The 25,778-nt window shown below is 60.9% G+C and overlaps 9 protein-coding genes across 9 annotated transcripts in view; 2 read left to right on the forward strand and 7 right to left on the reverse strand.

The window, feature by feature from the left end:
• Positions 1-75: 75 nt before the first annotated feature.
• F751_1706 (ATP-dependent helicase rhp16) lies at positions 76-7,049 on the forward strand (the record flags this gene model as incomplete). The annotated part of the gene is made up of 20 exons (XM_011399413.1): positions 76-187; positions 320-612; positions 837-923; positions 1,153-1,787; positions 2,078-2,226; positions 2,415-2,497; positions 2,663-2,806; positions 3,206-3,331; positions 3,488-3,558; positions 3,872-4,049; positions 4,214-4,281; positions 4,454-4,571; positions 4,840-4,871; positions 5,040-5,220; positions 5,404-5,479; positions 5,658-5,832; positions 5,941-6,018; positions 6,230-6,404; positions 6,623-6,681; positions 6,881-7,049. 20 exons carry the CDS (start codon positions 76-78, stop codon positions 7,047-7,049), a joined length of 3,009 nt encoding a protein of 1,002 aa, XP_011397715.1.
• Positions 3,034-3,246, reverse strand: F751_1707 (hypothetical protein; the record flags this gene model as incomplete). The annotated part of the gene is made up of 1 exon (XM_011399414.1): positions 3,034-3,246. The coding sequence occupies one exon, from the start codon at positions 3,244-3,246 to the stop codon at positions 3,034-3,036; it is 213 nt and encodes a 70-aa protein (XP_011397716.1).
• Positions 7,050-7,418: 369 nt separating the features above from the next.
• On the reverse strand, positions 7,419-10,784 carry F751_1708 (Thiamine thiazole synthase, chloroplastic; the record flags this gene model as incomplete). The annotated part of the gene is made up of 12 exons (XM_011399415.1): positions 7,419-7,488; positions 7,724-7,961; positions 8,155-8,334; positions 8,492-8,591; positions 8,754-8,810; positions 8,991-9,065; positions 9,296-9,480; positions 9,638-9,737; positions 9,900-9,956; positions 10,390-10,467; positions 10,575-10,653; positions 10,744-10,784. The coding sequence occupies 12 exons, from the start codon at positions 10,782-10,784 to the stop codon at positions 7,419-7,421; spliced, it is 1,260 nt and encodes a 419-aa protein (XP_011397717.1).
• Positions 10,785-11,454: 670 nt separating this feature from the next.
• Positions 11,455-12,342, reverse strand: F751_1709 (Protein PEROXIN-4; the record flags this gene model as incomplete). Its single annotated transcript, XM_011399416.1, has 4 exons — positions 11,455-11,607; positions 11,798-11,857; positions 11,961-12,104; positions 12,238-12,342. Coding segments are annotated over 4 exons (462 nt in total), but the record flags the coding sequence as incomplete, so codon positions are not given.
• Positions 12,343-13,054: 712 nt separating this feature from the next.
• On the forward strand, positions 13,055-14,665 carry F751_1710 (Adenylate kinase, chloroplastic; the record flags this gene model as incomplete). Its single annotated transcript, XM_011399417.1, has 5 exons — positions 13,055-13,138; positions 13,344-13,460; positions 13,682-13,828; positions 14,090-14,308; positions 14,567-14,665. 5 exons carry the CDS (start codon positions 13,055-13,057, stop codon positions 14,663-14,665), a joined length of 666 nt encoding a protein of 221 aa, XP_011397719.1.
• A 622-nt stretch (positions 14,666-15,287) lies between these two features.
• Positions 15,288-15,881, reverse strand: F751_1711 (hypothetical protein; the record flags this gene model as incomplete). The annotated part of the gene is made up of 2 exons (XM_011399418.1): positions 15,288-15,496; positions 15,695-15,881. The coding sequence occupies 2 exons, from the start codon at positions 15,879-15,881 to the stop codon at positions 15,288-15,290; spliced, it is 396 nt and encodes a 131-aa protein (XP_011397720.1).
• A 1,490-nt stretch (positions 15,882-17,371) lies between these two features.
• Positions 17,372-17,925, reverse strand: F751_1712 (hypothetical protein; the record flags this gene model as incomplete). Its single annotated transcript, XM_011399419.1, has 2 exons — positions 17,372-17,505; positions 17,691-17,925. The coding sequence occupies 2 exons, from the start codon at positions 17,923-17,925 to the stop codon at positions 17,372-17,374; spliced, it is 369 nt and encodes a 122-aa protein (XP_011397721.1).
• A 1,910-nt stretch (positions 17,926-19,835) lies between these two features.
• Positions 19,836-20,288, reverse strand: F751_1713 (hypothetical protein; the record flags this gene model as incomplete). The annotated part of the gene is made up of 2 exons (XM_011399420.1): positions 19,836-19,969; positions 20,159-20,288. The coding sequence occupies 2 exons, from the start codon at positions 20,286-20,288 to the stop codon at positions 19,836-19,838; spliced, it is 264 nt and encodes an 87-aa protein (XP_011397722.1).
• A 1,750-nt stretch (positions 20,289-22,038) lies between these two features.
• The window catches only part of F751_1714 (Beta-1,3-galactosyltransferase 6), a gene marked incomplete at both ends in the record, with an annotated part of 7,229 nt that continues 3,489 nt past the window's right edge, over positions 22,039-25,778 (reverse strand). The window contains 7 exons of the mRNA XM_011399421.1: positions 22,039-22,254; positions 22,537-23,510; positions 23,788-23,971; positions 24,155-24,315; positions 24,646-24,996; positions 25,116-25,271; positions 25,505-25,648. Coding sequence (XP_011397723.1) covers positions 22,039-22,254; positions 22,537-23,510; positions 23,788-23,971; positions 24,155-24,315; positions 24,646-24,996; positions 25,116-25,271; positions 25,505-25,648 — 2,186 coding nt within the window. The remainder of the gene's footprint in view (positions 22,255-22,536; positions 23,511-23,787; positions 23,972-24,154; positions 24,316-24,645; positions 24,997-25,115; positions 25,272-25,504; positions 25,649-25,778) is intronic.

Genomic DNA, 25,778 nt, shown 5'->3' on the forward strand with positions numbered 1-25,778 from the left:
CTTCATGCCCCCCTTGGACCATCATGCCACCTCATGGTCTCCCGCCATGCAGGCCCAAGTGCGCCGGCCATCTCCATGCAAGCCTTCGACAGCGATTTTGCGGTGTCGGAGAGCGCCTCTGGATCGGTCTACAGCGCCGACACCCTCACCACAGAGTCTGATGCCAGTGTGTCCGTCGAGGAGTCTGGTGAGGAGGACGAGGGCGAAAAGTGGGGATCCTTAGACGTGATTGACACCCACCCTGCAGCGCCCCGCCTTTTTCAGCGCGTCCTCTGGTCCCTTTGCCTGCTCTCCATGCTTTCGTGGTCCGTCTGTGCAGCCGCGGAGGTGAGCGATGCCGAAGGGGGGCTCGAGGCCGACGACGCAGGGCTCGCGGGCGGCAATGGCAGCGACTCGGAGGTGCTCTCCGACGTGGAGGCAGAGCTCCAGGCCCTGGCGCAGGTCCTGGAGGCGGAGGGGGAGCCTGGAGTGCCCACCGCAACCAGGGCGAAGAAGCCCCGTGCGCCCCGCAAGAAGGCCCCCACCCGGTCAGACTGGCACGAGATCGAGCCGCTGCCGCTGCGCGAAGATGAGGATGCGGGTAGTGACCTGGAGGACGTCGTCCCTGCCAAGGTTGGCGGCTGATTTGTGTTCATCTGCCAGACTGGAGATGGGCTGGGCACATGCTTGGCGGGTCTGGGGGTGGCAGGTGCCCCTCAGCGAGCACGCGGCTCCCCTGCCTGCCTGGGTACAGGCGCAGCCAGGCCCTGACCATTGCGAGTCCCACATGCTCACCTGTCGTGCTGCGCATGAGAGTACCCTCCACTCAGCATGAACCCGCCCTCTCTGACATTCAGGTTTTGGAGCAGATGGAGCCGTCTGCGGAGATCCTCATCCCCCTCCTGCCCTACCAAAAGGAATTTCTGAGCTGGGCGGTGGGCCAGGTGTGATGGGATGAAGAAGACTGGGGGCACCCTGGCCATCGGTTGCTTGGCGTTCTGCCGGGGCGGGGTTCCACTCCATGCCACCCTTCCTTGGTTGCCTGTTCCTGATACCATGCTCTGCCCCTGCTCCTGTCACTTTGGCCACCTGGATTTCCATGACCTTGTGGGCCTGTTGAATCCCCGTACGGCTCGAGTGTGCCAGCCAGCCCACCCCCCTCCTCCCTCACAGGAGATGGGCCCCATCGGCGGTGGCATCCTGGCGGACGAAATGGGCATGGGCAAGACCATCCAGGCCATCTCCCTCATCCTGGCGCACCGCCGGGACGGCGAGCTGAGCACCGGGGCGGAGTGTAGGCGCGTGGGTGCGGAGGGTCCAGAGGCTGCGGCCTCCCAGGCCGGCCCGGCGAGGCCCAGGCTGCGCCTGCGGGGCGTCGCGCCCGAGGCCATGGCGCCGATGCCTGGGTCCTCGCCGCCGAGGCTCGCCACCGCCGTCGGCGACGGTCTGCTGGACCCCTCCCCCGGCCCCTCGCCGGCGGGCGCCGAGTGTGGCGCATGCGCGCACGGGTCGCCGCCCGACACCCCGTCGGCAGCCGCCGCTGCCATCGCGCCGCGCAGCGACTCGCACATCGGGGTGCGGCACGGGGACGGGGCCGCATCTTCGGGACTGGTGCCTTCCGGCGCGACGCTGGTCATCTGCCCGCTGGTGGCTGTCATCCAGTGGCGGGGGGTGATCGAGCGCCACGTGGCACCGGGCGCGCTGCGCGTCGCCACCTACCACGGCAGCAAGCGCACCGCCGACCCGCACGTGCTGGCAGGGGCGGACGTGGTTCTCACCACCTACTCCACCCTGGAGAACGAGTTCAGGTGGGTGCCTGAGTGTTTCCAGGAAAGGGGCGCGGAGGGTGCAGCGCTCCGGGGTTTCTGGGCGCTGCTTTGACGGGTGCCCGAGGCAGCATGGGTGGTGGGATGGAAGTGCCCAGCCCGGGGGAAGGGGTCCTGCCGGGCCGCTGGGGCACGCTGCCGTGCGCGTGCCTGCGGCGCTCATGCTGGGTGTGGGTGCGTGCGGTGTCTCTCACAATCTCTGAGCAATTGCAGCGACGCCGTCGCCACCCAGGGCTGCATTCAATCCCCCCCTCGCCCACTCATTCCCAAAGGCGGGCTTTTGCGGCCGAGAGGGTGACGTGCGACTACTGCTCCAAAAAGTTCACCGTCGACCGCCTGAAGCTGCATCTCAAGTACTTTTGCGGGCCGTTCGCGAAGAGGACCGCTGCCCAGGCGAAGCAGGAACGGTCCCGCCCCACAAGTGCGCATGGGTGTGAAGGTGGGGAGCTGCCCAAAAGTACATGCAGGCCTTGTAGCGAGGGAAGCAGTGAGGGATCGCAGCGACCCTGTGAGGCCAGAGACTGGACACTGAGTTCCAGCGCGGTCGTGAGCGCTGCGACCATGCTCGCTGTCCCCGGACCCACTCTACCCATCGTGCCCTTTGTGCAGGGCCTCTGATGCCCAAAGGGAAAACAGGGAGGAAGGACGGCAAAACACAGGCTGGGGCAACGGGGAAGCAGGACGCCGCACAGGTGTGGGGAGCCTGTCTTGATGAGGAGGTGGGTGGGGTGCGATGCGCGCGCCCATGGTACTACCCCCCCTCCCGTGTCTTGCGGCCTTGAGCCCCCGTCACCAGCGCCTCGGGAAGCAGTCTTGCACCCGTCCTGACCATCTCTCTTGACCATTCCACCCTGCAGAAAACGAAAGCTGGCAAGAGGAAGAAGCTGGGGGAGGAGCCACAAGCCGATGCAGACCCTGACAGCGATCACCCGACGAACGTGGCGCGGGAGGAGCTCCGTGCACTGCTGGCGGCTGGTGCGAGCGGGGGGCCGCATGGCGCGGTACGTGCCGGCCAGGGATTCGGCGGCAGGATCGAGCCAGAGTCCGCCGCGGCGGCGGCCGCCGACGAGATGATCGCGCGCCAGGCCGCCGCCGTCCTGGATGAGGAGGACACAGATGAGCCGAGCTCGGTCATCCACCAGGTGTGCTGGGCGGTGGAGCGAGGACCAGGGCGGGGGCGTCAGAGCACATGCACTTGGTTCTCTCCTGCACAGCAGCCATCCTCCCGTCAGGGTGGGGCGCCGGGTGCATGTGCAAACCCTGAGGGTCCTGGATGGGCGGCGCATGCAGCTGGGCTGGGACGCGACCCAGGCTGCCACCTGCCTCCATGCCCATCGCCGCGAAGAGCCTGCCCCGCCACGGTCTTTGCGACCCTCCTTCCCACTCCCTCGCGCCCACAGGTCCACTGGCGGCGCATCGTGCTCGACGAAGCCCACAGCATCAAGGACCGGCGCTGCTCGACGGCACGCGCCGTGTTTGCGCTGACCTCCAGGTATCGATGGGCGCTCTCGGGAACACCCCTCCAGGTGAGGCAAGGGAGCAGGGGGAGGCTGGCATCAGCAAAAAGGCCCAAGTACTGGCGGGGGGTAAGCGTTTGGATCCCCAGAGGGCTGTTTGAGTGTTGTTACAGAGCTGTGCTGAGCCCCCATGCCTCCCCCCAACCATCCACCGTGCACGTTCAGAATCGCGTGGGCGAGCTGTACTCCCTGGTGCGCTTCCTGCGCATCTCGCCCTACTCCTACTACTACTGCCGGTGCGTGAGGTTGCCTGAGAGTGTGGCTGGGGATCGGCTGGGTGCACAGGAGGTGGAGTCTGGGGCAGATGAATCCTGTCAACCTGCAATCATGGCCCATGATGCCTGTCTCGCTCGACCGCTGTTCGCCTCGCATCCACGGTGCTTCGTCCACCCCCCGCGTCGGGTCTCCTACCTCAGCGGTACCAAATTTGACCCCGGCTGGGGCAGCGGCTCGCAGCGGATGCACCTCATGCAGCCGCTGCGAGTCGCAGCCCTCCATCTTTACCGTTAACACACACACACACACACACCCTCTCCACTGTGTGCACAGTGCCTGCGAGTGCAAGCACCTGGACTACCCCTTCAAGAACGCCTCCCGCACGTGCCACAGCTGCAAGCACGGCCCCCTGCACCACTTCTGCTGGTGGAACAAGTATGTGGCCAACCCCATCAAGCGGCACGGCTACCAGGGTCTAGGGCGCGACGCCATGCTCGTGCTGAAGACGGAGGTGAGGCGTGGTGGATGAGGGGCAGCAGCACCTGGGAAGGCGGACGGCCACCGCCGCTGTTCAGATTGTTGGGCCCACGCGGCACGGGCACCCTCACTCCCCGGGCCCCCTCTGAGTACCCCTGCAAACTTGTTTGCCCACCCATGCATCATGTGCCGCCGCAGGTGCTGCCCCGTATCCTGCTGCGCAGGACCAAGTTCCAGCAGGCGGATGTCCTGGCGCTGCCTCCTCGGTGAGTTGGCGGTGTGTGGCAAGGCCTTCCTCTGCTGGCTCCAGGCGGTGCCCGGGGGGGGGGGGCCGGATGTGCGCCACGCTGGGGTCGCAACACACACCAGGCTGCAGACATCTCCCTCCAGCTTCCTGTCAGCTTCAATCCCCACTCACCCACCCATCCACCGGGGCAGCTTGGTCGTCCTCCGACGGGACGCCATGGACGCGGCGGAGGCCGACTTCTATGAGGCCCTGTACACGCAGAGCCAGGCACAGTTTGACTCCTACGTCGACATGGGAACACTCCTGAATGTGAGGCGGCAGGGCCGTCGGCTTGGAGAATGCACATGCAGGGTTGGGGGCGAAGTTGGTCCTGGGCTGACTGGCTGCGGAGGGCCTGCTTGTATCGTGGATCCATCTTGGCTGGTGGGGAGCTGTGATGTGTGGAGGGCCAGACATGGTCCTGCACTCCCCGTGTGCGTGCAGCAGACCCCCGAACATGTCTCCATTGCCTTGTCACATGACATTGCCCTACTCCATGGTCACGATTCTCACACCTTTTGCATCCCTTTCTCTGCAGAATTATAGCCACATCTTCTCTCTGTTGGTCAGGTGGGGGCATGCACGAGGGGAGGATGTACACCGCAAGGTCATGCTGGGGCGTCACAAGCACCCCGCCGCTGCATCGACATGCCGGGCATGTCTGTTTGCAGCTGTCTCCCCTGCAGCCAACCCGCCGCTCATGCCAACCATCCCTGGGCCCCCCATTCACCCCTCCAGGCTGCGACAGGCGGTCAACCATCCCTACCTGGTGGTTCACAACTCCACGGATGCGGCGGGCGTGGTGGCAGGCGGGTTTGGGGCCGGGGCCGACGGCGTCGCCGCTGCCGTGGTGGAGGAGGCCACCCATGACCACGCTTCGGTCCAGGGGCTTTGCAGCATCTGCCACGACCCGCTGGAGGTAGTGGGCATGCGAAGGAGATGAATGCCTGGTGTTGAGTGCAGGGACTGTTGTGGACTGCTTGGCCCAAGACACAATGTACAGCTGTTGGTGACGCAAGCCGCAGCCAAACGGATGCACAGCAGACGTGGCTGCTACACAGGCGATTGTCCTCCAATCTCCCTCCAACATTGTGCTGTGCAGGAACCGGTGGTCGCCAGGTGCGGGCACGCCTTCTGTAGGGCCTGCGTGAGCGAGTTTACCAACTCGGCCGCGGCGGGTATGTTGGAGACCGGTGCCCTGTGTCTCCAGAGTGACATGTGTTGGCTGGCGCAGGGAAGGAGTATGCCCATCAAAGGCGGGTGCTCCTGTCGACGGATTCACAGAACAGGCCTGGCACATGCGCCTCACCAATTCCCACGACCCTGACCCTGCGCCATTGTCCCCCCAACTGTCAGACACCGTGACCTGCCCCGCCTGCTCCAAGCCCCTCTCCCTGGACCTGGCCTCGCCAGCGGCCACGCCGGGGGTGCGAACTAGCCAGTACCGCAAAAACTCCATCCTCTCCCGGTTTGACACCGCCCACTTCCAGTCCAGCACCAAGATCGAGGCGCTGAGGGAGGAGATCCACAGGTGGAAGGGCTGAAGGGGGCGGGGGACGGGGCACAAGTCGCCTGCATCGCCCTCCCTTACAAGACTGACGCTGACGGGTCTCTGCCCATAACCACGCGCGCTGTGCAGGATGCTGGAGCGGGACCCCAGCGCCAAGGCCATTGTCTTTTCCCAGTTCACATCCTTCCTGGACCTCTGCTCCTTCAGGTGGAGATTGGGTGTTTTGGCACAGGGCTCGAGGGATGCCGTCTTTGTGCTAAGACACTTGTTGATGCGCTGAAAGCTCTATGATGGCTTGCATTCCCGTCGCCTGATTTTTCAGGGTCCCACCCACTTCCTCAGCAAACTCCTACCCCTGATTGCCAATTCCCTCACTCCCACATGTTTTCCCTTACTTTAAACCTCCCCCAACTTGCAGGCTCCAGCAGTGCGGAGTGCGGTGCGTGCAGCTGCTGGGCTCGCAGTCCATGGAGCAGCGCAACACCCAGATTGAGGCCTTCTCCAACGATCCGGACGTCCGCGTGTTCCTCATGTCCCTCAAGGCCGGCGGCGTGGCTCTCAACCTCACCGCCGCCTCCCACTGCTTCCTCATGGTGTGCTGGGGGGATGGTGCCTTTGATTTCCTACTGGAGGGAATGCATGCATGCGCTCCTGGCAGGCCTGCGCCGACGACAGTATCCTCAGGGCATGGGCTGGGTGGAGACTGGTACATTTTTGGATCTTCTTTGTGCAAATCCTTGGGAGTTAGCCCCAGCTCCCATGTCCTTACTCATGCTTCCACCAAAACCATGGTTCCCACCTCTCCCAATAGGACCCCTGGTGGAACCCAGCCAGCGAATGGCAAGCACTTGACAGGATCCACAGGCTGGGGTGAGAGGTTGCTTCAGGAGGATGGGGTGTATGAACAGGGTTGGTCGTAATTATACTTTCTGCGTCCCGCGCTGTCCTGCCTTCTTTCATGATCGGCATGGCGGCCACTGCTACCTTGCAGCATCCATCTCTTTCCACACCTCAACATCCTCCACTGCATCCGCGCTGCATCGCCGCCCCGCAACACCCCCCACCACAGGCAGTACAAGCCGATGCGGGCGGTGCGCTTCATCATTGCCGGCAGCGTGGAGGAGCGCATCCTGAAGCTGCAGGACAAGAAGCAGCTCATCTTCGAGGGCACTGTGGGCCAGGACAATGCTGCGCTGGCCAGGCTGACCGAGGACGACCTCAAGTTTCTGTTTGGCTGAGGGCGGCGCCTCGGAAGGAACGTGTGCTGATGTTGGCAGACGCCCTGCTGCCAAACTCCCAACCCCCCAGGAACCTAGTTGTATTCCGAACGTGTATTTACGCTGTTTATTAGTTGTACAAGAGTCATCATCTCGTCGTGGCATGTGCCTCGATTCAAATGCATGTACAGCCCCAGGCTTGTTGAGCACTGTCTGGGCTGCAGAGTGACTGCCAAATGCGCATGACAGCCCCAGGAAATTCCAGGGGGTACAGCGGTGAGAAAGATGAGATGGCACGCATTACACCCGTGCAGCCCGGGAATCGCATTCCGCTTAAGTGACACACATAGCCTCCTCCTTGGTCCGGACCCCGACGGACCAGCAGGCACCTCAGTGCGTCGCCTGCAGAGTCTTCTGCTCTGGGGTCTCGGCCTGCACCTCGCCAGCCTCCTCGCGCTGCCTGCAGTGGGTGGAAAGGGTGGCGATGGGGTCATGGTAAAGTAGGTCATATAGTCTGGCAGCGTCTGCAGCTGGCCAGTCCAGCCTGACATGCCCCTTGATAATGCTGGGAGGCCATGCACGGCATGGGCCCCTCCGAAGCTGCTACTCCCGCCAGGCAATATGCGGACCTTTTCCCCCACCCGCGTCCTCCTTCCCTCTTTCTCCGACGACAAAATTCCTCCCTCACTCCTCACCTCCTCAGGCTGGCCAGCGCGCAGTGGGCTGCCTTGAGCCCCGAGATGAACATTGCGCCAAAGGTGGGACCCATGCGTGGGCAGCCGTCCAGCTCGGCCACTTCCATGCCGCAGATGACCATGCCGGGGACGATCTCGCGCGTGCGGTCCACCACGGCGTCCTCAGCGGTATTCATGTCCAGCGCGCCCATCCCCGGCGCTTTCTCGATCATGCCCAGCTTGGCCAGACGCTTCACGCCTGACCAGGGAATGAGCAGGGACTGATGAGTCCGGGGGATCAAGGGTGGGTGGGGGTCTCCGGAGCTTCCGCCTCTGCAGATGCAGGATAGAGTCTAGGCGATGCCCTGCCTCCATGAGGACTCTGCACCATTATCAAAGCTCCAGGCCCTCCCATTATCCGTCTAAGTATGAACAGAAGCACCGCACTTCACCTGAGGCGCCCATGGGGCCGTCGTGGCCGGTGGAAGACACCATGACCTTGGACAGGATGGTGTTTGGGTCCATGCACATCTGGGTGTCATGGTTGAGTGACACCAGGGTCCAGTTGGTCACGGCACCCGCCACGTGGCGGCCGCCCTTTGCGGGGATGTCCTTGACAATCAGGTCCTCGGCTGTGTGATTGGAGGCGTTGCGGAAGGGTAGGGTCTTGCGAGGGAATCCAGAGTTTGAGGTGCTGCAGGCAGTACTGCAAGCTGCACCCCCATCTACATGTCAGATCCTGGGCAAGGGCACGCCACCTATATTCCCCGATGCCCCACCCAGTCTCACCCGCAGTGGCGTTGAAGAGCTTGATGTTTGGGGCGGCGAGGACCTTGGACAGGAGGGTGGAGGTCATCAGGGCGGCATGCTTGACCACCACAAAGTTGCCCTGTCGTTGCGGCAGGGAGGGGGGTTGTAATGTGAGGAAGGCGGCGACCCTTGAGTCGGGGGTTGAGTGACAGTGCAAGGCCAGGCACATGCAATGCATGGAAAACGGCAGAGTGCATAGTAGTACAAGGGGCCCTGGAAAGCAGGGCGTACAGCCTCCTACCTCATCATCGTAGGGGATGCTCAGCTCATCCAGCAGCTTGTGGGCTGGCTTGCGGATCTGTTGCAATGAATTAGGGATCTTCGACAGAAAGTACTTACACTCTGCTGGAATGCAGCCACCGAGATAGCACTAAAATACACACATCTTGTTTTTCCACCGAGAATCTCCAACACATGGATATCAACACCCTGCGCCCAGCCCTTGCTGCAGTCCACCCGTCCCCGTGCCTAGACTCACACACATAGCCGAGAAGAGCTGACCCCCCAGCCACGCTCCACCCCCAGGTGCGACGCCCTGCTCGATGATGGCCACCTGTTGCGGGGGGTTCAAGCAGGTGTAAACGATATCCCTGCCCCATGTTGAAGGCTGGGGTATCATAGCGTTTCCAACGCAGCACACATGATTGATTGAGGCTGTGCTGGGAACAACCGCAAGTTTCAATTGCAATTACAGCAACATCCTGCCTCCATGAGGACTCTGCACCATTATCAAAGCTCCAGGCCCTCCCATTATCCGTCTAAGTATGAACAGAAGCACCGCACTTCACCTGAGGCGCCCATGGGGCCGTCGTGGCCGGTGGAAGACACCATGACCTTGGACAGGATGGTGTTTGGGTCCATGCACATCTGGGTGTCATGGTTGAGTGACACCAGGGTCCAGTTGGTCACGGCACCCGCCACGTGGCGGCCGCCCTTTGCGGGGATGTCCTTGACAATCAGGTCCTCGGCTGTGTGATTGGAGGCGTTGCGGAAGGGTAGGGTCTTGCGAGGGAATCCAGAGTTTGAGGTGCTGCAGGCAGTACTGCAAGCTGCACCCCCATCTACATGTCAGATCCTGGGCAAGGGCACGCCACCTATATTCCCCGATGCCCCACCCAGTCTCACCCGCAGTGGCGTTGAAGAGCTTGATGTTTGGGGCGGCGAGGACCTTGGACAGGAGGGTGGAGGTCATCAGGGCGGCATGCTTGACCACCACAAAGTTGCCCTGTCGTTGCGGCAGGGAGGGGGGTTGTAATGTGAGGAAGGCGGCGACCCTTGAGTCGGGGGTTGAGTGACAGTGCAAGGCCAGGCACATGCAATGCATGGAAAACGGCAGAGTGCATAGTAGTACAAGGGGCCCTGGAAAGCAGGGCGTACAGCCTCCTACCTCATCATCGTAGGGGATGCTCAGCTCATCCAGCAGCTTGTGGGCTGGCTTGCGGATCTGTTGCAATGAATTAGGGATCTTCGACAGAAAGTACTTACACTCTGCTGGAATGCAGCCACCGAGATAGCACTAAAATACACACATCTTGTTTTTCCACCGAGAATCTCCAACACATGGATATCAACACCCTGCGCCCAGCCCTTGCTGCAGTCCACCCGTCCCCGTGCCTAGACTCACACACATAGCCGAGAAGAGCTGACCCCCCAGCCACGCTCCACCCCCAGGTGCGACGCCCTGCTCGATGATGGCCACCTGTTGCGGGGGGTTCAAGCAGGTGTAAACGATATCCCTGCCCCATGTTGAAGGCTGGGGTATCATAGCGTTTGCAACGCAGCACACATGATTGATTGAGGCTGTGCTGGGAACAACCGCAAGTTTCAATTGCAATTACAGCAACATCATCTGAGGATGTGCCCTGCTCAGACCATACCTTGACATCCGGGTGCTTGCTCAGCTCATAGGCGCACGAGAGGCCCGCAGACCCAGCCCCAACAATGACGACATCGACCTGCGGATGCGCGGAAGGGGTGTGCCGATCATTAGCTCACCGGAGACCTTGCAAGCATATCGCGCACCACACCCATCACAATTAGCTGTAAATATATGCAAAAGCACCTCGGCATTGACGTTTAGGTCCTCGAAGTAGCGGGAGGTCATGGCGCGGCTGATCTCCGACTCCTTGATGCCCTTGAACCTGGCAATCCGGGAGTCGAAAAATGAGTGCTAGTGGCATGAGGAGGGCTGAAGCAGCACATGCGAATCCTGGATGCCCACATCTCCGTACTTGAAGCCATCGAAGGGAGTTGCGTAGCGCTGGGCGTCCATGACCGCAGACGGCCTGACCGTGCCGCCCCGAGCAGGGCGGCAGGTGGGCCGGCTGGTGTTCGGACCGGTCACCCGTACAGGTGCGCCTCGCATGGCAGACATGGTGATGGTGCTCGTCATTATTTACTGTTTGCGGTTTGCCTGTAAGATGCCGGAGATTCGAGTGCTCTGGGGACGGGAACCTCAGATCAAGGTGAAGGTCTATCAAGCACCCAACTCGACGCTCAGCATCCGCACCTGGTCTGATGTTTCCGCGCGGCAGGGATAATTCGAATGCACGTCCTTGAGTTATCTGAGCCTCTTCGTAGGTATCTGAGCCCGCAGGTGGTTTATAGAAGGGCCGGCTGGGATATCTGGAATATGGCACATTGCAATTCTGACAAGTGTTAGTCTCCCCGGATCAATTCGATGTGGCATCCTTCCATGCCAGAATTAGCGAGCCAGTCACCCGCATGATAATTCTCGACATACAAACATGCGCTTTGGCAAATTTGATTTCTGGTTTTCGTTCAGATCTGACTTGATAACCCCTGAACGATCGTCGCGATCATTGGTGCCAACATTTGACCTGAAGATTCTCTCTGTCAGCCAGCTCGGTAACTTAAGTCGACACAGCATTTACACGAAAACATGAGTATATAATGAATTCTGAACATCATTTTCACAGACATCATCGCTTCATGGCATACTCGATGGTGTACATGCGGGCCATGGAGGCGAACCCTCGCAGATCGCCTCCTCTCAACAGATTCCCGGCGTCGCAGTTCAGGGGAGAGTCCGGGGCCGAGTCTGACAGCAAAGCCACTATCGCCTGGCAGACCGACTGTGACATTGTCAGAATAGGAGTATGCTCCATTGTGGTTGTCAGGGAAGCACATGATTCTGGAGGTAGTGCAGGCCCCATTCATTCATACCCAATGTGAAGTCATTGTTGAATGGCCAATTGTCAGGGCTGAAACCTCCCAGGACATTAGCTTACAACTGTGACCCTAACCCCATAGCGTTCACGTTACCTGAAGCGTCCATGCAGGGCTCCACGCATTCTTCAGTATATCGAGACAGATCTCGCCGGTCTGCAGATGGGTGTCAGGTTCCAGGCAGTGTCAACCATCACGCAGCGAGTGGGAGAAGGGCCAGGTGCTTGCAATGCTATAAATACCCCTCCCTATGATAAACATGAGCTTCACTGGCCTTAAAATGGACGTTGGGATGGAAGAGGCGAGTCTTGAACTTTACGACCGGGGGCACCAAAGGATACTGCTCCGGTACAGTAATGCTCAGCTCAAACACTCCACCGTGGTATGGGGTGTCAGTGGGACCCTGCACTTGGGAAGAGGAAAGTATGGCCACATCAAGGTCTGCTGCTGCTCTGCGATGTCAAGTATGCGAGGCACAAACCTCCAGAGTGCACCAGGAGCCAAGGACCACCCCTCCTTGCGGGTCCAGTTCATACCGCTATTCTGGCTTGCCAAACGAAGACATTTGAGTCGTTCGGAATCAGCTCGATACCATTGCTGTCTCTAGTTCTGGATATCTCCTTGAGTTCCTGCAGCGGATCGTGGGGTGTGAATTCACGTTCCCAGGCCAGCGACTTCCGGGACACCCCCCTTCCAGGTGCCATCTCGCCTTGAAGAGCCTTGTTCGGGCAGCCATATGTACTATTATCAGGCGACGTTTGTGTAAAGGAGCTATGCTTGAGAATTATCCCACAGAGCTCCTTTCTCTCGGGGTGAACGACTGGGGTCGGCAGCGTGCGGGCGCGCGCGCCGGGGAAGGACCCTTTATGTCGAAACCCGCAGATAAGCTGGACTAGGCCATGCGCATGACACGCGAGTTCCCTTCATTGGCTCGCATATAGGAGCAACGAAGGTTACACCTGACCAGCAGCGGGACCCTCCTGGTCTCATCTCAGCATGGCACCTGCGTGTGCTGTGCATTCTTCCGGCCCCACTCTGGCTTTGCCCCGCTGCAGGGGCTCTGCGTTACAGAAAGGTGACCCGGAATGGTATGTCATTGCCTGTGCTCCGTTGTATCTTTCGCGATTCCAGCCTACCCAAAGGCGAGGCCGTGGGTCACCTATCCCACCCATCCAAGGCCAGGTGCCTGTCCCCAGACCACACTCCGGGCGACACCACGCCGCTCAGCACGAAACAGCTTCATGGTAGGCGCATGCAATGACCCAGGAGCCAGTTGCCCCGTTTATGATGCCTGCAACATGCTCTGCATGACCCATTTCCCGCTTCCCATGCCCCGCCCAGACCCGGGCAGCCATGGGGGATGCGCCGCTGCGTGTGATGATTTCAGGAGCACCGGCTGCAGGCAAAGGGACCCAGTGCGCCAGCATCGTGGAAGATGTGGGTGCCGGGGTGGTCAATGGGAGTGGGGGGCACTTTGGAAGGGGGGAAGGGGGGGCGGGCAGTATAGACTTAGGTGGCAACGGGATTCTTGGGAGGGGACATTGGCACGGTACCTGAGTCTTCGAGAGTGGCAATGGCATCTCTGCCCCCTAAAAACACCTGTGCACGGCCTTCTTACCACCACCATCCAACCCTGTCTCAGTTTGGCCTGACCCACATCAGCGCGGGGGATCTGCTGCGGGCTGAGGTGTCTGCCGGAACACCTGCTGGAAAGCGCGCCTCCGAATTCATGACCGCCGGCAAGCTTGTCCCAAACGAGGTGTGGGGCTTGAGCGAGGCTCTGTGATGGTGGGAGTTTGCAGCATGGACCCCTCCCCCTCCGACGTCGCATAGGCGGAAGTGCGGTTCTGCCAGCCGGCGCTGACACGCTCCCTTCCATGGCCTCTGTCCCGACTCGCAACCGCCTGATCAGCTCCCTGTCATGGGCTCCCACACGGCCCCTTCATCTCAACATTCCCTCCTTCCCCCCCCCCCTTCCAGGTCGTCGTAGACATGGTGGTGGGAGCCCTGAGCAGCGGTGAGGCGGCGCGCCGGGGCTGGCTGCTGGACGGCTACCCCCGCTCACCGGAGCAGGCCCAGGCCATCGACCGCGCGGGCATCCGCCCTGACGTCTTCCTCCTGCTCAATGTGAGGCGGTGCTGCTTGAACTGGTCCCCCGCCCCGGGGCTGAAAGGGGTGGGACATTGGGACCTCAAGCGCAGGAAGTCCACCCCACCCCACCCGCTTGAACACCGAGCCTGCTGATGCCGGATGTCCCTGGGGCCACGTGGTCAGCAGCTGCTCCGGCCCCCTCTGTCCCGTTCCCTGACAGCATGATTGACTGCCCCAGTCCATGAGCCGTCCCTTCCCCCATGACGCACACCCTCCAATCAATCACCTGGCCCCAAGGTACCCGATGACGCCCTGGTGGCCCGCGTCGTGGGGCGGCGGCTGGACCCGGTCACGGGCGACATCTACCACCTGACTTTCCGACCGCCGCCAACCGAGGTCGCGCCCCGCCTCGTCCAACGCAGCGACGACACGGAGGAGGCGGTGCGCACCCGGCTGGCCACATACCACGCCAACCTGGACGCCGTGCTCGGTTTCTACCCAGACCAGATCGTGCAGGTTGGGCGCAGGGCGCAGGGAATCGTCGTTTGATTGGGGGGGTTGGAGGGGTGGGGGGGTTCATGACGCAATGGAATCCCTGCGGAGGAAGGGGGGGGGGACAGATAATCCGCAAGCTCCTACATCTGGGTGATGAAGCAAACAGGCGGACACAGCGGCGCAGGCGCTCCAGACCAGCACTGGAGGGATGCCACTCGCTCGGCCCTGTCCTTGACTTCCATCGCTCTGCACCCCCTTCCCGCACTCCCTCGTCCCCAGATCGACGGCGCCAGGTCCATGCCGGAGGTCTACGCTGACATCCGGGCCGCCCTGGATGCCGCAGTGGCGAGCAAAGCTTTGCGCGTGGCCGCCGCGTAGGCCGCTCAGGGGCGGCAGGGTGCCGACGAGGGACAGCCGCAGGGTATCGGCACTGCTGTGGAACCCCCCTCTCGCCTCTCATTCAACCAAGCCCGAGCGTGAGGAGGCTGGCGGGTGTGCTGGTCCCTGGAGCCCACAGATCAGAGCCCTCCCACGCTTGCATGTGTGCCAGGGTGTCCAGTGCTTTACAAGACTTTGTCACGGGATCAGAAAAATGAAGGGCTGGACTTATGCAGGGCAGAATGGGCAATGTGATAGGCACCGTGGCTCTGGGTTGCACATGTGGTGCAGGGGGCACCCTGCCGCACATGGCACACATGATTTCAGGTGCGGGGTCAGAGGACAGGTGTGTGTGTGGGGGGGGGAAGTCTCCGGAATGGAGGACCTGGCGGTCGACCCTGTTTCTCGATGCAGGGCCACTGCCGTCACAGGGAAGGGCCCCTGGAGAGGCCTCGCAGGAGTATGGCTGCATGACTGGCATGGTGCCCACTCAGGGTTGGCATCAGGTCTCAGCATCAGGTCGGAACCCTGCGGCGGCCTATGAGCCAGAAAGGGCACAAGGCACCCGTCTCCGCGATCACAGAGCTGACCGCGGGCCGGGCTGGAAATGTGGTCGTGATGATCAGCAGTTGGCGGGTATGGCAACCGTCTTCACCGTCTCTGCAGCGGCTGTCAGGCTGATTGGGATGGGGAGCGCGCTCAAATCCACCGTGTCTGCCGTTCTGAGCATGTCGAGGGTGCACCTGTTGCTTCCCTGGTGCGAGTTGTGGCAGAAAAACATCCTGCCAGTGTTGTTGTCACCTTGGTTGCAATTTCCAAGGTTGTTGGAGCCTGGGTTGTGGGTGGGGTAGAGGGAAAGGGGAGGGGGGTTTGGAGGAGGCGGTGAAACTTGCAGCAAGGCCCACGATGCTCATGTGCATGTTTTGGGGTAGGCTCCCACAGGAGGAAAGGAGCATGGCTCATAGCATCGTTAGATGGAGGTCGCCCAGCAGGTAGGATGTCTGTACCAGACTGCATCACGCTACTGACCAAAGTTCATGTTTCCCGTGTTGTTGTTGCCTCCGTTCCTCTCCCCGACGTTGTTGTTCCCGAGGTTGATCTGATCATCAAAGGGACAGCGCTCCTGACCTTGCGGCACACACTCAACGAAGACGGTCATGTCGCATTCAAAATCGCAGGTGTTCCACTTTAAGATGTCGAAAATGTGGATGTCCATCCCCGGAAGCAGAGTTTGCAACTCATAGCTGGAGTTATAGAGGGTGACAACGAGTCCAGTGCCGAAACCCTTGGAACTGCGGGAATGGATGATTGTATGAGAAAGTGTATCAGGACGAGGGTGGGGTGTCCTCCTGCAGCACGTTCGTGCAGCGTCATGAATTCACGAACATGGCATTCGCACTGCAAGAGTTTCCTCGGCCTAGGAATCACCTGCAGAAAGTTGGCGCGCTTTGCTCTGCTACAAAGAGGAGTACATTGTCCACACTGCAATAAGATGTGATGGGATTGGGTCGGAAATGTGGACGAGCAACCTGCCAGCCACAGAAACCCCCCTGCTTTCCGATCGACGCCATGTACATCGCCCACCTAACAGTGGGAAGGCTGAAGAATTTAGAATTGCATATTTCCTGCACGGCGTTCATGCGATGGGTGTTGTGTTGACCGATAGAGGGGCTCGAGACCAACCCGGCGTCGCCAGCCAGCACAAACGCGCGACATCCGGACAAGTGTTTGGCAGGTACGAAGACTCACCGCAGCCTGGGAGGTTGAGCCTATCGCTAGCAGCAGAGCTGCGACTATGATTTTCGAGCGCATGGTTGAGTAAATCTGCACTGTGTGCCCGTGTCTTTGACCGCACCGCTTCGGCGCGGAGATATGTCACGCGCCAGATGCGCTAGTGGTGTACTTATCGGTTGGCACCAAAATAGTGGATGCTCTCAGTATAGGGATCCTACCCGTACAACCGCAGGCATTTAATATGTAAGAGCTTTCTGAGCCCGCAAAGAATCTGCGCGTCCTTCAGTCCGCGTGTCCCAAACCCCTTGGCGGGACACCTGTCACCTGGGGGTCCGTCGGGTGATGGGAAAATCCCGAGGGATATTCAATTCGACAACCATGGGCAGGCAGGCTTCTACATGTGCTGCAATTTAATGCCCGCCTTCGCGCAGATAGCGCTTTGCCGCAGATCCCCATATTCGAAAAGACAAGAGCTTGAGCCAGCGCAAGGATTGGATAGGGTTTCAAGGATGCTGCAGCAGGGCCTTCCTCAGACCCGTGGGTGGCCGAGACTATTCAGTGCCGGACACCTGCCGTAACTGCGGTCTTCAGTGCAAGCAAGAGGAGTTGCTTCAGCAAATAAGCGCTTGTAATCACTTTTTATGAAGCTGAAGAGGTATTCTTAGGTGTATTTTCTCACATCAATCTCTCAATAATTGAATGGAAGCACGGTTGAGAGATATGGACACCGGGCCTTGTAGCTGCAACAGTAAATTCTTTCTACAGCTTGCCCACACAGAGTGCCGCGAGGTCAAACTGTCCTCAGATGGACTCATCTGACCTCTGGGCGCTTGTGATCAAGACTTCTGCAGGAGGCCTCAGGGAACACCCCTCCTTGCGCGGGCAGCAGTGGAGCTGGACTCTTGCCAGGAGGCTCTATTGGCACTGGGACGGGCGTTGGAGCCTCATGAGAACAAAGAATTGGCGCAGGGCCTACATGTACACGGTCTCAGCAGTCCTCAGCATGTCCAAAGTGCAGGAGCCCTGACCCTGCTGGAGATTGTTGCAGAAAAGCCCCGTGCCGGTGTTGTTGCTGCCCCTGTTAGAGTTCCCCATGTTGTTGCTGCCTGGAATGGGTAAGGTTGAGGCAGGAGGGGTGCAGCAAGCCTGACTAGACGCTGGGCACAGGCAAGCAGGCTGGAGTCTCAGGAAGGGCGGTGCACCTGAACTCAAGCACCACTGGAATGCACAGCAGGGGCAGGATGCACAGCGGGCACCCTGGATGCTCAGTAAGGCATGCTCTCGCGCGCACCTATGTTGTACGATCCTTGGTTGCTGTTGCCCCAGTTATTCAGGCCGACGTTATTGTTGCCGATGTTGAATGTTTCATCGATTCTGCAGTTGGTCTGGTCGTGTGGAACACACTCCACAAACTGGGTCATGCCGCACGTGCCATTGCAGGGGACCGAGTCGAATAAGTCGTAAACATGGATGTCCAATCCGGGCAGGAGGATAGGTAGCTGCTCAATGGGATTCGCCAAGAACATACCGACTCCCCAATCAAATCCTTTGTATCTATTTGGGGGGGGGTTTGGGAAGCATGGTGGACGACCAAGGCGGTCTGTGCTCGGTAACTCCAACCTTCAAACAGCCAGATAGTGTCTCAGACAAGCCGAATCCTAGCCTTGCAACCTCATTCACGCCCTGCGACTCACCTACAGAAGATGGAAGCGCTTCTGTCTGAGATGAAATACAGCTGGCCGCCAGCGCTGCGAGATTGTGGTGGGGGACCGTACTAGCCTAAGTGCTCCATCGCTTTGCAGGGCTGTCAAGGATGCAAGATGGTTATGCCTCCAAACCCAGAGTGCTACACACCTGACGGTGGGTAGGCCAAAGAAAGAGGAACTGCATTCCCCCTACATGATGTGGTGGCAGATGGGGATGACTCCTTCGCGCAAGGTTCTTGCTGGTCTCGATAGGAGCACAAGGGGGGGCAAGGGCGCACCGGTACGATTCTTGACAAGCACGCCCGTCGACTTACCGCAGCCAGCGAGACTGAGCCAAGTGCCAGTACAAAAGCTAGCATAGCGAGTTTTGAAGACATCCTTGCGCGCTTGAAGCCTGATTGGATCCTGATGAGGTGCGGATATACTGCTACCTTCTCGTAATGTGTTTCGTGCACTGTCCGTGGCCTGGACCTGAAACAGGCCCTGCTCAGGCGTCGACGACCTTTTTTTGCATTCAAAGCATTATTTTGCTGTACAGTGCTGAGGTCTCGCCAGCAATTCATCGCGTACGAGAGGGTCGCGTCTTCCGGTTCCGGTGTGCACTAGTGGCGGCTGTGGCCCGGACAGCTGGCGGTACTCCTACCTGGAGTGTCATCTTACATGATGAAGGGAGCGCCGCAAGCAATCCGGGACGAACTCCGGAAGTACGGTTGAATCCTCAGCATCAACTGTTCACCAAGCATTGCAATCTTCTCCAACACCATCATACATGCATCCATGCTTGTGAGTTCGCGAGCATGACGCTGCCCTGCATCCTTGTATCTGCACACACAGGAGGTGCACCTGTCAGACTCGGGACGAGGCAGTGGATGCGACACATCGGAAATGTTCATGGAACCCAAATACTCCATAATCCCAAATCTCAAGGGGTTCCGACTGATTGGATGAGATGTATGTGTCTAGGTCCGCAATTTCGCGAGTGAGGTTGGAAGTCTGACCCGGGTTGCGACCCCATCGTGGCATGGTGTACGGAAGTGGAACAGACCATGCATGACCAATCCCAAGTTACAACCTCGTGACCTCACTCACCCTGATGGGCGAGAGGATTGAGTGCGTTCTCGGTGTCGCAGAGATGGATTTGGCATTTCCTGCCCTCAGAAATCAGGCGGTTGGGCAGTCGGCATGGTCTCTTTCCTGTAAAATGCCATGGTGCTCTGGTTCTGCTCAAGGCTTGCCCCCTGATTCATTCCCTAACCACGAGCATGCGTAAAACAGTCACGTGGAAAGGTGCGATGCTGGATGGGGGCGTGTTCCCTTAGAGTCATTGTTGCCATGGCCCATGGATGTGGGGCTGCTATCCTGCCGCTTGCTCTAAAGCTTTCACCCAGATGGTCATCACACTACATCCACTCTGTCCATACTTCATATTGCAAGCCAACATGGGCAAGGACCACTCGGCCAATAGGCGAGCAACCATTGGCATGGAGCGCACATAAGTACATAGTGAATTGGATCAGCAGCAGTCCTGCTCACTATAGCAGGCATTCCAAGCAAACCTGCAGGAGGATAGGCTTCGCTCTGTGCCGCAATCAAGCGCTACCTCCTGGGACCAGGCCGTGGCGCGAGAGGCGCGAGGGAAGACTGGGTAGGCGCAGGCACTCTGGGGGGGGACTCCACTGTTGCAGAAGAAAGTTGTGCAGCCTCAACCAATCGATGATTAGCGACTAGGTCTACAGGTACAGGGTTTCTGCAGTCCTCAGCTTGTCCAGAGTGCATCTGTCACTGGCCTGCTGTAGATTGTTGCAGAACACCTTGGTGCCGGTGTTGTTGCTGCCCCTGTTATAGTCTCCAATGTTGTTGTTGCCTGGAAGGGGATGGGGTAGAGGGAAGAGGTGTGCAGCAGCCCTGATCGGTGGGGGGTGTGGGCAAGTAGACTAGATTCTCGGAAAATGCTGAGGCACTATCGCTGCGGACACCCTCTTCGGTGCAGGGCAGAGGCATAAGACATGGCAGAGGAGAAGGAAGTACAGGACGGCATCATCGAACCACGGACCTAGATTGCACCACCCTTGGTTGTTGTTGCCCCTGTTATTCATGCCGGTGTTGTTGGCACCGATGTTGAGGTTGCTATCCGCGCTGCAGCTGTCCTGCCCTCGCGGAACACACTCGATGAAAACGGTCATGGGGCATCTGCCATCGCATTTGGCCATGTCGAAGATGTCGAAGATGTGGATGTCCATATCATGGAGCAAAGTGGGCAGTTCCTCTTGGGGCCGTGCCATGAACTTGCCAACGCCCCTCTCGAACCCCTTGTATCTATTGTATGCATTTGAAAAGGCACGCTGGTTGCAGAGATACATGAGCTGTGCTAAGCGATGTGACCGTCCAATGCCTAGATCTCCAGATCACATGCCGGATGCTGGTTCTGAACCCTCCTCGGAACCCTGGGTCTCACCTGCAGAAGATGTTCGCGCTCCTCGCCGAGATGAAGTACAGAGTATCATCCAGGCTGCGTGGATGTGGAAATGTGAGATGAGATCATCCTCTGGGAATTCAGCAGGTTGTCCATCCTGCACGGATTCAGAGTGCTTCCCCATTCTGTGCAAGCCCCATACCTTACGGTGGGTAGGCCAAAGAATGCGGAGTTGCACTCCTCCTGCATGCATAATTGCGTTTGTAATTCTTGTCCACCGGAACTGCTCACTGGACCTCAATGGCGGCCCGGTGCTTTAGAGGGTAGCTATCATGCACATGTGGTCGAGCCCACCAGACGACTCACCGCAGCCAGCGAGGCTGAGACCAGTGTCAGAACCATAGCTAAAATTGCGATTCGTGTAGACATCCTTGCGTGCTTGAAAGCTTTACTATATCCCGCAAAGGAACGGCTGCCAAGTACGGGAAACGTATCTTGAATATGTCGCGTCCTGTCAGAGGACACAAGCGAGACAGTTCCTTGGCCTAGGAAGATACTTTTCGTTTTGTTGCAATGCATGCCCTGCCTAAATATTCCTGAAATCGTACTAGCCACTCAATCAATCCTGACTGTCAAGAGGTTGCGCGGCCTTTCCCGCTCCGGTGAGCCTCCGGTCGGGATTTGACAACTGTCAGCAGTCGTGCGAGTCGCGACCAATCAGCATCACAGCCTCATCCTCAGCGACAGACATTCCTCCTTCTTGGCGGCCAAGGTAGGAAGACAGTCCCTGTTGTACACAGGCTCGGTCTGAGCTTGACCCATCATAACAGAGACGCACAGGTCACCAAAATTACATGCAAGATCACGAGTCCCTCCCTCGCCATGCTGCGATTCTCTTCGTTACTCTGTTGAGGTACACGATGATCTGTTTCTTTTCGAATGAATTCGAAAACTGCGCACCGGGATCTGGGGAGAACCTGCTGGAATGGGCACGTCATCCAGCCTCGGCACACCTAGGCAGGCACATGGAATGGATGTGGAGATTTCCACATCAGACAGAGTATGGCAACATCACCCCATGGGGCTCGCAAGAAATCGACAGGTTGCACCACACATCAGCTCGGAGCACGGTGTAGATAGGCGGAGAGAAAGATGGGCTGGCACACGCCCGCACCATTCATGGTATTGCTTCTGCATGGACTTTGACAGCCCCCAAGGGGTATCCGCATCACACACACTTGACGCGGTTGGCTGCTTGGATTCCCCTGGCATACCCCTGCCAACTGATGGTCCATCCTCCCCCCGATCCCTTTACATCCCAGACCCCAGTCCTGGCATTCTTTCCGGTCTCATCCTGACCTGGCCCTCTGTGTCAGGCTGTTTCAGCCCCGCAGGCAGCTTGTCAGAGGTCAAGTCGGTGCGCCACAGCAAGAGCGGACGCTCCAACCCACTTCCGCGACGCTCGACGCCCCACTGGGGACTGCTACAGCGGCAAGTAGCGATAACCAAACCCTCCGCCGTCACTCCCGCGCCGCGCCATCCCACCCTCGCCGCTGTCGCTCCGCCGCGGGCGCATCGCCCGGGCTCAGGTACTCCCAGGGCAGGTGCACCGTGCCCAGCACCCCCTCCCAGGCCTGGGCCTGGTGCCACGTCAGCACGTCCACGGGCCATACAACCAGCACCCGCGCCAGCAGGTGCAGGCTACCGTCCAGCGCCAAGCGCTGCAGCACGGCATACTGCAGGCAGGGGGATAAGGGAAGCATGGCATGGGCTCTACATCCATCTGCGATGCATCGACCCGCCGCGGGAAGGGAGCGCGGGGGATCCCGGTCCCTCTCCGTCGCTCCCGCTCCCCACACCACATCTGCTGCGTCCGGGACATGCCTCCCGCACGCACACACAAGCGTGACGGCCTGGGTCGCTCCCCAAACCCTTGCACATGCCGAGCGCAGGGTCACATTGCCCCTCTGTACTCCCCTTCCCCCACCCTGCAATCCCATGTGCCAGTCCGGTCTCACGTGCAGGTTGGCGGGCAGAGCCAGGGCCAGCACGACGCTGCCCGGTCCCCGCTCCCACGCGCAGTCCGCAAGCCGTCCCGAGATGAAGGCTGCCAGCTCCGCCGCAGCGGGGTCCTCCTCCGCCCCGGCCCCGGCCCCCAGGGCCCACTCCGGCCGCCAGGGCGCCGCGTCGGCCGACGCGCCCCAGCCCACCCAGGCGCGCAGGTCCGCCCAGGGGCCGCGCCAGCCGGCCCCGCGCCAGCCACCTGCGCCGCCCGTGGCCTGGCTCCCCAGCAGCGCGTCCTTGATGGCCGGAAGGGAGGCAGAGGCGAGCACGGGACCGGCCTGGGGCGGGGTGGTCCCTGCCGTGTTCGATTGCCAGAAATGCATTCGCAGGTGGGGCGGTGCGCCGCCGGGTGCTGCACTCGCGGCAGTGGCCTGCGACGATCCCACGCTGGCTGCCGCCGCATCTCCGGCCATCGCTGCGTCCCCAGTCGACTTCATGTCCCCAGCAGATCTCGCGTCCCCAGCCGCCGCTGTCTCCTCCAGCACCACCACAGCATGCAGGCTCCAGGCGGCCAGGTCGGCGCCGGCGCGGCGGAGGTGCGCCAGGCCCGACAGACGACCGCCAGTGACGTCCAGCAGCACTCGGACGTCGGGCAGCGCGGCTTCCGAGGCGGCCCCGGCGGCCCTTCCCTCCGAGGGGAGCGCCTCGGCCGGCCCAGCCGCCCCCGCAGGAGCAAGGGCCCCCGGGCCCGGCAGGAGGGTTGGGGCAGCGCTCTGCCTCGCACGCCCCGGCCAGGGTTCTTCCTCCCCCAAGCCGCCCCCAGCCCAGGCCTGGGCAGGCGAGACGTCCTGGAGGACTGCCTGGCACCCCTGGTCCCACAGGCCGCTGGTGGAGAGAGCCAGGGTGTGCCCGTCGGGGCTCCAGGCTGGCACCAGATCAGTGAGCAGGTGGTGGGGCCCGGGCCAGGAGGCATCCTCGTACTTGGCCGCTGCGTGTGATGGTGGAGTCATGGAAGGGCATTGGTAATGGGCACCCCTGGTACGACTTGCCAGGAACACTGGGCATTGCGCCCCTGGGGTGCGGCAGCACGTCAGATAGCGAGCTGGGCCGCTCTTCGCCGCCCTTCGCCGCCAGCAGGCGCCCTGCCTTCGACCGGCAGCACGCTCATTGCAAGCGGGACCCAACAGGTACGGTGCGCCTCGGCAAGAGAGTGCACTGAGCGTTCCTGAATCCTTGAGCTTTGTGCCGAGCCGCGCGCTCCATACCTGGGAAGACGTCGCCGGTCGCCAGGTTCCAGACGGCGACGTGGCGCGCCGGGCCAGCCCAGCCGCTGCGGCTCAGCTCCACGGCGAGCGTGTCGCCCCGGCCCGGCGCAAAGGCGCAGTGGGTAACGTTGCCCGCCACCGCCGCCAGCGGAGCTGGTAGTGCCAGGGGCCGGGCGCTGCGTCCCTGCAGGGAGAGGGTGGGGGGTTTGCAGGTGTGTGTAGTGGTGTCACTGCACTCCTGCTGAGGACCGGCCTCTGCTCGATCGAGCCAGGGTGCGGGGTGTGAGGCATGGCTTGGGAGAGCGATGCGCCGCGCCCCTGTGCACCAACCGCGGGCATGCAGGCCTGGATGGAGCCTGCACCGCACCTCGACCTGGATTAGGAACACCGAGCTGTGGAAGCAGGCGGCCAGCACGCCGCTCTCACCCTCCGCGAGCGCGGCCGCCCTGTCCTCGGGCAGCCCGGGGACGGCCCAGAGGTCCCCGCCCGTGGCATTTGCCGTGAAGGTGAACGCCCGGTCCGGGCTCCCTGTGAAGAGAGGCAGGAGCACGCAGGGTGCATGTGCGGGCCTCCGATCGACTCTCTTGTGGCTCGTCGCAATTGGTTGAAGATGGGATCCATGCAAGCGTGCCATCCTTGCACTGAATCAAAACAGACACCTGCTGCCCCAGTGTCCCTTCACCACCCCAGCCCCCCCGCCCAGCCCCATCAACACATGCCCCGCCGGCGCACCATCGTCGCACGAGGTAACAAGGTATTGGAAGGCCGAGCCGCGGCCCCCATCCAGCACCAAGGCATGGTCCAGGGCGTGGTGGCAGCTGGAGGCAGAAATCATGGGCAGCGGCGAGTTGCCCACACCTCTGTGCTTGGCCCGACCGGATCCGGATCCCGGCTCGATCCCCGGCGCCTGCGCCGGGGCGGCTGCTCGCCGCCGTGTCTTCTGAGCGGCAGCCAGCAGCCGCTCATAGGACAGCAGGAGGCGCGGGGGTGGAGCGGCCTCGGCGCCGTCCAGACGCTGGATCCAGAGCCCGTCGGCCGCCAGGGCGCCGAACCTGGTCCCAGGCTCGGCGCGCGCCACGCCAAACCCGGGCGCCGCCGCCTCCAGCCGGGTCAGGCTGACGCACAGGCCCAACGTCCCGTCCCTGGAGACGGCGACCAGCGGCCTCTGCAGCGTGGTGCGCCGCGACTCATCGCCCAAAGCCCTGATCTCTGCGATGGTGTAGAGAAAAGGGGGGCCATGGGGAATGTGTTTGATTGTGCCGCACCCGGGCCGCCTGGGGTCCCGCCCGCTGGCCGCCAGCGCCGCATTTCAAGCATCGGCAGCTCACCCGTGCAGGGCTCCTGCAGCCCACAGGCCCACGCAGCGTAGGCAACGACGTCCGGCCCCAGCCAGTGCGCATAGGCTCCACGCCTCCAGCCCCAGGCTGTGGTGCTTGCCAGCGTGGACGCGTTGAGGCTGGAGTGCATGCGCGTCGTCAACCGTGCTGTTGCAGGAAGGCAGAGGTGTTGGATCGGCAAGGTGGTAGGGAGAAGGAACCAGGTCAGAAAACTGCGACAGGACAACAACCACTAGATCAGGCCACCGTTATGAGTATAATAATCCTTTCACCCCAGCTGCCTTGCCGGGCATGATCTCTCCACAGCAAGCTGGTCAAAACGGTGGCTGGCGCGCCGCAGTAGCCGCGATACGACTCGTCACCCCCCTCAAAGCCCCCACCTGCATCCAGGTGCAGGACCTCGATGTGCAGGCCCTGACCCGGCAGGCTGATGGCGGGAGTGGACCGCGTGCGCTGGACCAGCAGCGCGCCGCCGTCCCCTCGCCAAGGCTGCCGCGCCAGCCAGTGGTACCCGCGCGTGGCGTCTGTCGGGGAGGTGAGTGTCAGGATGGGGTCCGGGGTGACTTGAGGGAGGCTGGGGGACACACGGGGTTGTTCCCCAGTGCAAAAAGAACAACCCATCCCCCCTTTTCCCAGTCCCCAACACCGCATGCA

The sequence above is a fragment of the Auxenochlorella protothecoides genome (genome assembly GCF_000733215.1).
Source record: "Auxenochlorella protothecoides strain 0710 unplaced genomic scaffold scaffold18, whole genome shotgun sequence".
NCBI lineage: Eukaryota > Viridiplantae > Chlorophyta > Trebouxiophyceae > Chlorellales > Chlorellaceae > Auxenochlorella > Auxenochlorella protothecoides.